At 57.1% G+C, this 12,218-nt stretch overlaps 1 protein-coding gene across 2 annotated transcripts in view; it reads left to right on the top strand.

Annotated features, from left to right (window-relative positions):
- The first annotated feature begins 2,475 nt into the window (after window positions 1-2,475).
- CSNK1G2 (casein kinase 1 gamma 2) overlaps window positions 2,476-12,218 on the top strand; it is a 15,643-nt gene continuing 5,900 nt past the window's right edge. The window contains exons 1-5 of one of the 2 annotated variants that reach the window (XM_031062213.1): window positions 2,476-2,962; window positions 10,109-10,149; window positions 10,657-10,726; window positions 11,068-11,216; window positions 11,981-12,215. In XM_031062213.1, coding sequence (XP_030918073.1) covers window positions 2,776-2,962; window positions 10,109-10,149; window positions 10,657-10,726; window positions 11,068-11,216; window positions 11,981-12,215 — 682 coding nt within the window. In that variant the 5' untranslated portion in view covers window positions 2,476-2,775. The remainder of the gene's footprint in view (window positions 2,963-10,108; window positions 10,150-10,656; window positions 10,727-11,067; window positions 11,217-11,980; window positions 12,216-12,218) is intronic. The other variant, XM_005427300.2, reaches the window with a different exon arrangement.

Here is a 12,218-nt window from a genome sequence, read left to right as displayed (position 1 = left end):
CTGTGCATCACCAGCTGCTCCCCTTGTGGCTGGAGCCACATCCTGGGAAAGCAGCTCCCTGAATGCCAGGCAGGAGCTGCCCACTCCAGGAGCTGGGAGGCTGTTGGGGAACAGCTCTGGTGTCCTGAGGAGGTGGGAGAAGCATGAGCAGGTCGGCAGGGCAGCCCCATGTGCTGAACCCGGGGCGGAAATCATCGGGGGAGTGAAGAATGTGAGCAGGATGTCACGTGTGGGCCGAGCGTGCTCGGGGCTGGGGCAGAACAAAGCGCAGGGAAGCCCTGCTCCTGCCGCTCCCAGCCCGCTTCCTGCTGGCACGGACACGCTCTGGGGGAAGGGAGCACCAGGGCAGCAGCCAGCCCGGGGCTGCCCAGCTCTGGGAGAGCTGGAAGGCTCCCCGTGCCTCAGTTTCCCTTGTGCAGCAGGATGGTGTCCAGGTGTTGGTGTGTGGTGGCCTCAGACAGCCAGGCTGCCGTGCTCTAGGGATGCTCCAGGGGTGTTGGACGGGGGCAGGAGGGGCTCCCATGATGCATGAAAGCCTTATTCTCCTGTGCTTGAACAGGCAGGTCCCACAAGTGGCACCCCAGCACTCTGTGCCCTTGGAGCAGCTCTGGTCCCTCCTGGAGAGCAGTGGCAGTGTGCCAGGATGCTGAGGAGAGTGAGGATTTGGTGTCAGCCCCCCTCAGCAGGGACTGTCCTGCTCCTGGACCCTTACACAGCCAGTCCTTCCCCCTGCTGAGCTCTGGCTTTGGTGTCTTTTTCCCTGGGTTGTTCTTAGAGCTCCCACATTTCCCTCTGTGTACCACTGAGCATGAGAAATGCCTTTTTTTTTCTTTTTTTTCTTTTTTTTTTTTTTTGTTATTAATAGCTATTGAGAGCCAATAAAAAGTTTTACAGGGTTTGGCCAAGCATCAGAGCTCACAGTGTGTTCATTTCCTGGAGCTGGAGGCGGGGGGTTTGCTTGGATAACCCAGGGGGTCAGCAGGAGTCTGTGGTGGCCCTGGGAGCTTTCAGTGCTGTCACAGGGGCCTGGAAGGAGCAGAGAGAGGTGGGGAGGGGACAGGGTAAAGGATGGCAAGGGTCAAGCTGGGAGCAAAACCAGAGCAAGGGAGAAATGGAGGTGTGGGTCTCTCATGTGGCCTCCCAGATCCTGTTTGAGCCCCTCTGCCCATGTTGAGCTTACTGGCTGTCCTTCCTGCCTGCCACACGGGCACCCCTGTGAGGAGGAGCCCAGCCTGACCTCCCCAGTGCAGGGCAGTCCCTCTCTGGTGGAATGCTGCAGCGAGGGAGAGCACAGATCCCTCCTGGGCACCTGGTTCCTCGAGCACAGAGCAGGCCCATGGCTCTTTTCATCCCAGTCTTGTGTCCAGAAGGAAGCAAGGCTTTGGTTGGCCTTGATGTTGGGCTGTTGTACCCACGTGAGCACAGGCAGCTGCACAGGGATGTGTGTGGAGCCAGTGTCATGGAATCATGGAATGGTTTGGGTTGGAGGGACCTTTAAAGGTCACCTCATCCAGCCATGAGCAGGGCTGTGCACACGAGAAGGAGCTCCCTGGTTCAGAGGGCTGAGCTGATTGCTGCCTGTGAAGGGGAACCTGAATAATCCACACCAGCAGCACAGGGCTTTCCAGCAGCCTCACTGGGAGCACACAAGGCAGGCAAGGTGCTGCACCCCTGAGCAAACAGCTGCCATGAGCATCACTTGCTCTGGCCATTGTCACAACATTGGCCCAGGCTGCAGCCAAGGGGCCTCACTCCCAGCTTGGCAATGAAAATCAAGGGTGGTTGATAAGAGCAGAGGAGGAGGCAGTGGGATGTTAGCAAGTTCCTGTTTGCCAAGTGGGTGTTTCCCCCAGCCCAGGTGGGCTGTGGTGGGTGCCCTGAGTGTGGCTGTTCCCCAGGAACTGTGTCCTGGGCAGGGCTGCTGGCACAGGGTCCTGGCCCAGCACAGCAGGGGCTGCTGCTGGAGTGGGAAGTGCTCCAGCTCCACTGGCCCCTGCCCCTGGATCCACAGGGACCCTCCCAGCCAGGTGCAATCAATTTCACTCCATGGTGTGCCCACAATGCTGGGTTCACGTGTGTCCTCTGCTCCTGGGGCTCTCAGAGTCCCTGGCTGGTGCCTCTGAATGCTTCCAGAAGCTGCCAGCAGCCCTTCCCCATGGGGACTGTTCTGTCCCCACATCACTCTTGGCTGGCTCCAGCATGGAGACACTCATCAACCATTTCACCTCTAGCTGACCAGGCTTTTTTAAATTAATTTATTTTTTTATTTAAACCAACATCTCAGGCATGGGGCGCTCTGGGACCTGATGTTTATCCCAGCTTCTCCCACCCCTCAACTGCAGCACTGTCACTGCTGTAGGAGTTACCTGTCTGCAGGGAAGGTGCTGGAGGGGCTCTGAGGAGCCCAGAGCCCTCTGTTACCCTCTGCCTTCTCATAGTGATTTTCTGCCTCTCTCTTTGCACAGCTGGGACACCGAGGAGCTGCGCTGGGAGGACCCTGTGTGCAGGATGTTCTCTCCACCAAAGACCTCTCTGTGAGCGGCGATGATGACAGTCCCGGCGGGACCTTGGGAAGCACTGACATTTCAGTAGCCCAGCAGCCCTGGACGGCCTCTTGCCCCTCGTTCTCCAGCCCCCACCCTCCCAGCGCTCCCCGGGATGCTGTATTAACCAAGAGGAACCCTGCTTCTTTCCTCCTCACCCTTCCATTTTCGGCAGCTCTGGGATTTGTATGGCAGCAGCGTAACCGTGGAGAGGCCGGGGTATCACAAACTTATGGATTTTGATAAGAGAGGAGGGAAAGGGGAGCTGGAGGAAGGTAAAAGAATGTCCAAGACAGGTGGAGGAAGGAGTGGTCATGGAGGCCGGGGTGCTGGAACCAACTCGGGAGTCTTAATGGTGGGTCCCAACTTCCGTGTCGGCAAGAAGATTGGATGCGGCAATTTCGGGGAGCTCCGTCTAGGTGAGAAGGGTCACCTCTGTCCTCACTGTACCCACTCCTGCCAGGACTGCCCTGGCATCCTCCTCCTGCAGCAGGAGCAGCTGGCACAGCCTGTGGCCATGGGTGCTGACTGGCCACACAGAGTGGAAGCGTTGCCCCTGTTCTGTCACAGAGGTTCCACTTCCTTCATCCTTTCACGCTGTGCTTGATCTGCCAAGGCCCATCCCAGCCCAAAGGACTGATTGCAGAGGTGTTTCCCATCTCCTCCCCTGCCTGTTGCTCTCTGGGTCTGCCAGGGAGAGCACTACAGGCTGGATCTGTCTGTTTTAAGCAGTGGTGGTCACGGAGTTCTGGGTGTCCCCCAAATCCAGGCACACTGAGTGGGGAAGGATTCAGGAGATGCCACTGTGTGCTCACCAAATCTCACCCCACTTGTGCTCTGGGTGCTGACCTCTCACTGTGCCTCAGGACAGGGGATGGAGCATGGGGGCCTGAGGGATGTTCACTCTGCTGGGACAAACATCTAGGGAGGAGAATCCATGTTTTATCCTGGGTAAATTCTTCAGTTGTTGAAACTGGTTGTTTGAGAGACTCTCCTGAAATTCTGTGCAGGTCAGAGAAAGTGAGGAGTAAAACCCAAGCATCTTCCATAGTCATTTTCCATTTTGAACCAAGTTTATCAGGAAACTCCTCAAGCAAACTCCTGTTTGGAGGGTGGGGAGGTTGCTCCTCTCTCAGGACTGGGAATGTCCCTGGAGACTTTCAGCAAGCTGTTAACCCTTTGCTTGGCATCAGGCAGGGCCAGGCACCTCTGTGCCAGCAGCACAGTCTGGATGTCCCCAGGAATGTGTGGGTGGAGTCCCTGCCAGCTTGGTGTGAGTGCTTTGGGAAGGGGCTTGTGCTCTGGGGAGAGGGAAGAGAGGCAGTCCCCAGGGCCTGGGACAGCCACAGCCTTGTTGCTCCGTGGTATTTTAAGCAGCGCCTTCTCAAACCGAGCTCTGAGCTGAACCTGCCCTGACCGTGGGCCTGGGGAGGAGCTGTGGCAGCCCTGGCTGGGGTGAGGTCAGTTCCCCCCTCCCTGTGTGGGGAGTTAATGTCAGCTCTCCCCTGTGTGACAGACTGGCTGGTGCCAGGCTCACCCGTCCCCTCCCCGCGCTTCCCGGCCGTGTAATTGCAGAGCTGGGGAAACGCTCTGGTGAAAATCCAGCCGAGCAGTTCCCCTGCTCAGCTGTCTCTCCTGCTGTCATGAGGAGCTCTGAGCCTTCCTCCAGACCCAGGGCTTGTGGAAGGAGAGCTACTGGGGGATTTTGCTGCACCAGCTGCTCGTTTCAGTTCCCCGGGTGGGTCTGGCCACTCCTGCTGCCAGTGCCTCCCAGAGAGCCCTGAGCTGTGCAGGCTCCACCTGTGTCCTTGCACCTCCTTTTCCTTGCTTGCCACTGAGCATTCCACAGTGGATCTATGTTTCTGGGTGAGCTGGATCCCGGGATCCTGCTCCAGGCAGGAGGCTGGGGCTGTGTTGCTTTGCTGTGCTCAGTGCTGAGGGTCAGTGTGACCCCCCTGCCTTGGCCTCCCCCTCATTTTCAGTGAGGGGACACGAGTGTGACATGGATGTGAGGAATGTCTGTCAAACTGGCACAGAGGTTGCTGCAGGGACCTGGGAGCAGTTGGGCTCAGTTTGCTCCTGGCTGCAGGGACAAGCAGCGAGCTCTCGCTCCAGGGCTCCACAGTGGTCAATTCGCACAGTGGGAGTTTGTCCTTGCCACCAGCAAGAGAAGCTTCCAGTCCCTTCACGTGGCTTTTTAGCTCTGTCACACCCTGCAGTGCCTGGCCATAACATGCTGGAGGCCTGAGCACGAGATCTCATCACAGCAGTGGAAGCCACAGCTATGTGGCTTCTCTCCTAAAATCACATCTCTCTTCCTTAGGTGTGCCTCCAAACTGCATCAGGGCTCAGGAATGCTTTCAGCATTTAGGGATTCCTCCAGCTGCAGATGAATGGCAAGGGACCAGAGGGCTCCTGCTGTGAAGTGGTGGCATGAGCAGGGATGTTCCCCAGCTCTTGCTGGCCACTCAGCTTTTCCCTGGGAACAGGCAATTCAGTCCTCAAGGCTTTAGAGGCCAAACTGCAGCTCAGTATTTAAAAGCTCCCAGATCTTCTTTGGCCTTTTTGCTCTCATAACAAAGGCCACAAGATCTTGAAAAAATGTACCTGGAGGTGACTCTTCCATCTCCCAGTGGTGGGGAGGGAGGAAGGGGACACTGTCTTCCTCAAAAAGGCACCACTTTGCCCTATTTCTCCACCCCACCAAGGGGCACATGGTGATCTGTCCTGAGGGTGCTTCAGCTCAGCTGTCCCAGGTAGAGAGAGATGTCCACCCATGTAGGAGGTGTCCAAAATCTGTTTAAAGATAAAATCTAAAAAAAAAACAATTGGCATAAGGCATTTGTGGGAAGCCAGAAGGGGAATGACGTGGGCAGGAGTTGTGGCTGCCAGGGGCTGTGCATTTGGATCCTGCTTCTCCCTGTCCCTGCTGGCCTTGGCATCCTGGGCAATGCAGGGACGTGGTGCCAGTCCCAGTCTGGCAGTGCAGCCAGCCAGTTCCTCACTGGACCAGCATGACTGGAGAGCTGGGCTGGGAGCTGGAGCGGGGTGGCTGCCCCAGCCCTCTGGCACAGAGGCTGATGTTGTTCAGGTGCTGGGTCCTGTTGCCTTCTTATATCCTGGAGCTTCACCCTGAGCTGCTGAGTGCTCATCCCTCCCCCTGCCAGCCTCCAGCTGGGGCCCAGCACCAGCCCAGCTCCTCCTGGGGCTTTCCAGCAGCCCCCTGAGCTCCCCTTGCCCCCATGGTGCCCACAGCCAGCCCCACTCCCTGCCAGGGTGGGACGCTGCCCTCTGAAACACAAGGCAGCAGGATGCTGGTGGCTCATGTGCCCTGGCACTGGGCACAGCTGAGCTGCAGCCCTGGCAGCTCCCTGCACCCCGAGAGCAGGGCCAGCACACTCACAGAGAGGGTTTGTTGGGGCAGGTTCCTCTTAGCAGCTACTCAGGAGTGCTTGGGATGGGGTAGGGGGAGAGGAGGAAAACCCAGAGATTGAGCAGAAAGGTGAAAACTGAGCCCAAAGCACCTGGGTGCTGAGCAGGTCCTGCCCTGGTGCAGGGCTGCCTCAGAGGCAGGAATTGCCCTCGGTCCTGGCACCCTCCCTGAGGGCCCCTTCCTGAGCCTGGCCTAAGGCTGCTGCTCCTGCCAGGCTGGGCCATGGAGCTGCCCCAGGGCAGCCTCAGCCTGGAGCAAGGTGCAGGAAAGGATGGGGGACCTGGCAGCAGCTGCTGCTTCTGTTCTTCCAGCAGTAAATTTCTACAAATGTGCTTTTTGCAGCTTCTCAGTGCCCACCCCTCTCCCCCAGCCTGCTGTGTGCTTTGCTGCTGGCAGCTTGGAGCCACAGCAGCTGTTTTCCTTCAAAATTAAAAGCTTGAAATTAATTATCTTTTCAAGTAAACTGGGGATTTTGGAGGGAAGAACACGGGAGGTGAGTCTGTGCGCAGTGTGTGAGCCAGGAGCAGCTCACTGCTGCAGCTGGGCCAGGGCCAGGCCAGCTGAAGGGTCCCCTGCAGGTGCTGGGGACATTCCCAAGCTCTCCTGAGCTGTGGCTCTCAGGCCTGTCCTGCAGCCTCACAGGGAGTTACCTGGGGCCATAAAAGGTGCCCTGTGAATAGTGTGTGGGCTCAGTGCCCTGCTCATGACACCCTTCTTGTCTTGGGCTCTGCAGAGACCTCCCTGTGAGCACCTGCAGTGGGGCCAAGGCTCAGCCACCTCCCAGAGGCCAGAGCCACAGACCCACCACGTGCCAGAGGTGGCACATGGGTGTCTTTGGAGGCTTTGGGAGAGAGGAACCCACACAATGCCTGCTGCTCCCCCCTCCCTTGCTGAAAGCTCAGACTTGCTTTTCCTCCTGCTTGTTCAGAGCCTCCTTTAGAGAAGGTCAAGCTCTAAAATAACATTTTTCTTCTGATGGTGTTAAAGCTCAGCATTCCACAGAGCTGTTGTTGCTTGGCCTGGTGCAGCCACTGTCAGTGGAGCTGCAGGGCTGGGCCTGACTGCCTCATCCCCTGTTCTTCCACTGCATTCCCAGGTCTGGGAAGACAAATTCCCACTCTGGTGCCCAGGCACAGCCAAATTCCAATCCTGGTGCCCTGGCACAGCCAAATTCCCATCCTGGTGCCCTGGCACAGCTCTGTGCTGCTGCTGCTGCATAAGGGTGCCCAGCGTGGGCACAGTGCTGTGCCAAGGGCAAGGAGCAGCCTCAGTGCTCACTTTTCCCCTCACAGCAAGGGGCTGGAGCATGTCCAGAGACAGGAATGGGGCTGGGGAAGGCTCTGGAGCACCAGGAGGGGCTGAGGGAGCTGGGAAGGGGCGCAGCCTGGAGAAAAGGAGGCTCAGGGGGGACCTTGTGGCTCTGCACAGCTCCTGACAGGAGGGGACAGCCCAGGGGTCAGGCTCTGCTCCAGGGAACAGGGACAGGAGGAGAGGGAACGGCCTCAGGCTGGGCCAGGGGAGGTTTAGATTGGAAATTGGGAAAATTGCTTCACTCACTGAAAGGTTTGTGAAGCACTGGAACAGACTGCCCAGGGTAGGAGTGGAGTCACCACCCACAAAGTGTTCAAAAACGTGTGAATGTGGCACTTGGGGACACGGGCTAATGTGAACGTGGTGGTGCTGCTGGCTGATGATCAGAGTGGTGATCTGAAAGGTCTTTTCCCACCTGAATGTGCTGTGATTCCATGGCTCTGAGCTGCTGGGATGGGGACCCAGCTGGGAGCCAGCACAGAGCCGGGCTCCTGCTGACGTGCAGGAGCAGGTGCTGGGCTCTGCTGCCAAATCCCTGGGCAGGGACAGCACAGAGAGCCAGCTCCAGCTCTAGCACAGCCCAGCCCCAGGCCTGGCTGCCTGCTCCTGCCCTCAGCCTGTTCTGATCCCTCTCTGCATCCTGCAGGTGCTGCCAGATGGGTTTGGAGGCACCTCCGGCACCCAGCCGGGCAAAGGCCCCTGCAGTGCAAATATTTGCTTTCTGCCACCCATCTCACCACTTTTCTCTTTTATTTCCTTTCAAAAGCACCTTTTGTGCTGCAAGTCCTGCCTGCTCCAGTCCTCCTAGGCACTCCCTGGGCTCTGGCTGTCAGAGTTGCCCCCTTGGGAGCACTGGGGCAAAGGAGGTGGCTCCAGGAGCTGGAGTGGGGAATTCCCTGGCATGGAAGGAATCCTCCCTCCTTGCTGTTTTGCTTTTTTCTTTTCTCTTGGTTTATTAATCTCATGACAGGCCAATTCTGCTATTTGCACCTTTTTTAATTCAGAAAGGGGAAGCAGAGGGTGGTGATTTGACCAGTCCATACCCTCTCTGCTCCCCATCTTGTCCATCAGCTGTGTCCAAGCCCCCCAAGGAAGGGCTGAACCAGGGGAATGCCAAATTATTTTGTCTCATTTTTGGGCTGGGAGCTGGCAGCTCCAGGGCCTTGTTGCTGGTAGCTTTTTGTGCCACCACTGACTGTGGTGGGGACAGGACAGATGCCACTGCTGGGCATTCTCCTGCCTCCCTCCCTACTGAGTCCCTTTTGCAGCGTGCCTCTGGCAGTTTTCCTGCCATGTTACATTTTTCCCCCTTCAAATCCTGCCTGACCTCAGGGAAAATCCAGCTGTGAGATTTCTGATCCCATGTTGCTGCCCTGAAGGCAGCAGTAATTGTTTTGGGCTGCACTGTAGGGCCCTGTGGAGCCATGCACAGGTCTGGGGGTGTCCCACCTGCTGCCCAGGAAATGTCAGTGTGTGATGGGACAAACCCCTGGATCTGGCACATGCTGTGTTCACCAGACTTCCCTCCCTCCCTCCCTCCCAAATCCCTTCCTCCCTAATCGCTGTGAAGGGATTTGCTTTATGCAGAAGCAGCAGACAAAGTGGCTTGGCAGAGGTCCCCTGGGATGGGAGAGGGTCAGGGAGGCAGCAGGACTGAGCCCCTCCTTGGCTGCAGAGCCCATCCCTGGGTGGAGCTGCTCCATTAATATCTCCCATTCATCCCTCTCCCTGTAATCCTGGCGCTCAGCAGCTGCCTCTGATGTCACCCAGCCAGGATTTATGGCTGCTTCAGGTGGAGAGCAGCAGTGGGAGCAGATGAAATCTTAGGCCAGGAGGAGCTTGTTCCCTGAGCAAATTGCTTGGAGAAAATCCGAGGAGACAGATGCAGCTCCATCAGATACCCACATGCCAGCCTTGGGGATCACTGCTGCCCTTAACCCCAACCTTCCCAGGCTCCTGCAGGCACAGGGAGCACTCAGAGCTGTTCCTGCACCTTTAATCTTGCCCTTTATGGGCCTGGGCAGAGGTGGTGCTGCTGCTTCCCAGGTGAGTCCCCTTTTCCTCAGCCCCCTGCTTTGGGGGGATGTGGAGGCACCCTGAGCTCAACCTTGCTGTGGTTATGGTGTGAAAAGTCCTGTGCAGGTGTGGAGCCCTCCGGGGTTGCTGTACAGGGTGCTGGGTGCCACAGCTGCTCCTTCACTCCCCTGGGCTCTCCCTGCAGCCTTCAGCTCCTTGTACAGTCTGGGCCATGCCATGGATCTGCTCCTGGCCTCCCCTGTGCCCTTGGGTGGGCAGGACCATCCCCAGGGATGAGGTTCATTCACACACACATACACACAGCATGTGCCATTCCCAGAGTGACCCCAGCCCTGGGGGACAGATTCCCACCTGCCTGTGGTGCCTCAGACCACTGCCAGCTGTGCCAGTGCTCCTGGGTGTCCCTCCTCCCTGCCACCCTTTGCAGGCTCCCCCTGGCCATCCCTCTGTAGCCCCCTCCCCCTGTGGGGCTGGAGAAGCACCAAGTCTCAGCCTTGTCCCCTCCCTGCTGCTGCCCCCTCCCATCAGCCTTGGCTCCAGCCCCAGGAGCCTCCCCATCCCAGAGGAATCCACACTCCCCACCTGGGGATAATTAGCAGGCATGTTGCAACTCCCCACAGTGGATTCTGCTCCCCGTGCCTTGAGGCCCCTTCAGGTGTTGTGGGAGCTGCAGAACCTGTTCAGAATGTTTTTGAGCCCAGGAGCCCTCAGAGACAGCGATGGATGTGTGGTGGGGGTGATGCAGGATCTGCTTTTCATCTCCTTTTTGTGTCTCTCCCCGCAGGGAAGAATCTCTACACAAACGAATACGTAGCTATCAAATTGGTGAGTGGCTGTCAAAGCAGGGAGTTCCTCCATGGTCGGGGTGGGGGATGTTCCAGCCATTGGGAAGGAGGCTTCTCCCCTTCTCCCATGGTGCTGGGCTGGGATGTGATGGATGTGGTGGCTGTGCTGGGAATTGAGGGCAGTCTGGGAGCACATGTCACTGCAGGTGGGGTGATCCAGGTCTGGGCAGGGAAGAGCTGAGTCTTGCTTCTCCCAGCCCTCACCATGGCCTGTGCTGTGCTCAGCCAGTGCCAGCAGCAGAGAGGGTGGCCCCACTGGTACCTGATCCCATTAATGTTTTTCGCTCTCTGGATGAGATGATCTGGCTCCCATATGGGCTGATTTTCTCTCATCATCCCCTGAGGCTTCATCTCTATTTTATACCAGTTGCTCCCAACCCCAAATGCTCTCAGTCCAGCTTCTGCCAGCATGTGAAAGATGTGTCTGACACGCAGAGCCCCTGAACATCCTGCTTCTACTTAACTGTTCTCCTTTCTCTCCTCCAAGGAACCCATAAAATCCCGGGCCCCCCAGCTGCACCTGGAGTATCGGTTCTACAAACAGCTCGGCAATGCAGGTACAGGGCTGGGCTGGGGCACTGCTGGGAGAGAGGCTTTCCCAAAATGTGACTCTGCAGCTTCACCCCCAGCTGGAGCTCCTGCCCATCTGCTCCACAGGGTTTTGTACAGATGCCTCATCTCATCTTTGATCTCTTTTGATTTAGTTCTTTCCCCCCACTGTTGAGACCCCTGGGCAGAGTCAGAGATGGAGCAGATGGAGCTGCCCTGAGCAGAGCCAGGCTGGCTGTGCAGGGAGGGCAGTGCAGGGACATCCCCCCTGTCCCTGTCTGGCTGTGGCATGGCTGTGACAGCGTGGGCCTGCTGCAGCCCTGCACAGCCCCTGCTCCATCTCTTGCAGAAGGAATTCCTCAGGTTTACTACTTTGGCCCCTGTGGGAAGTACAACGCCATGGTGTTGGAGCTGCTCGGACCCAGCCTGGAAGATCTCTTTGATCTGTGTGATCGGACCTTCACGCTCAAAACTGTCCTGATGATCGCCATCCAGCTGGTGAGTGCAGCCCTTGCACCTCCCCTGCAGCCCTGCACTGCTCTCCTGCAGCCCTGCACAGCTCCCCTGGAGCCCTGCACTGCTCCCAGGCAGCATGGGCATCCCACAGGGAATAAGGGGAAGGTGCTGGCACAACCCAGCCTGGCTCACCCCATCCTTTCTGAGGAGGAGCTCTCCACCCTTCTCAGCTCCTCTCTGGGCCTTGAGAAGCATCTCAGTGTGTCCAGAGCATCTCACTGTGTGCCTGTGACGGTGTTCACAGGGATCTGAGGATGAGGGAAGAGATGAGGATCTGACTCCATGTTTCAGAAGGCTTGATTTATTATTTTATGATATATATTATATTAAAACTATACCAAAAGAATAGAAGAAAGGATTTTATCAAAAGGCTGGCTAAGAATAGCAAAAGAAGGAATGAATAAAGGCTTGTGTTGGACAGAAAGTCTGAGCTAGGTGACTGTGATTGGCCATTAATTAGAAACAACTCTATGAGACCAATCACAGATCTACTTGTTGCATTCTACAGCAGCAGATAATCATTGTTTACATTTTGGTTTTGAGGCTTTTCAGCTTTTCAGGAGGAGAAATCCTAAAGGATTTTTCATAAAAGATGTCTGTGACATGTGCCCAGGGTGCAGCTGGCCTGGGGCTGTGTCCCATGGTGGGAAGGAGCCCGTCCTTGGGGGGCTGAGGGGAGCAGGGCAGGGGTGTGCAGGACACAGCGTGGGGCTCTGCCCTGGCACTGACACCTCCTTCTGCCCCAGATCACACGGATGGAGTATGTCCACACCAAAAGCCTGATCTACAGAGATGTGAAGCCAGAGAACTTCCTGGTGGGGCGGCCGGGCAGCAAGCGGCAGCACACCATCCACATCATCGATTTTGGCCTGGCCAAAGAGTACATCGACCCCGAGACCAAAAAACACATCCCCTACCGAGAGCACAAGAGCCTGACAGGGACAGCACGTTACATGAGCATCAACACCCACCTGGGGAAAGGTG

This window comes from Geospiza fortis, unplaced genomic scaffold, assembly GCF_000277835.1.
Source record: "Geospiza fortis unplaced genomic scaffold, GeoFor_1.0 scaffold254, whole genome shotgun sequence".
NCBI classification, from domain to species: Eukaryota; Metazoa; Chordata; class Aves; order Passeriformes; family Thraupidae; genus Geospiza; species Geospiza fortis.
Note: the sequence above shows the minus strand (reverse complement) of the source record. Positions and strands in the feature narration are given on the sequence as shown.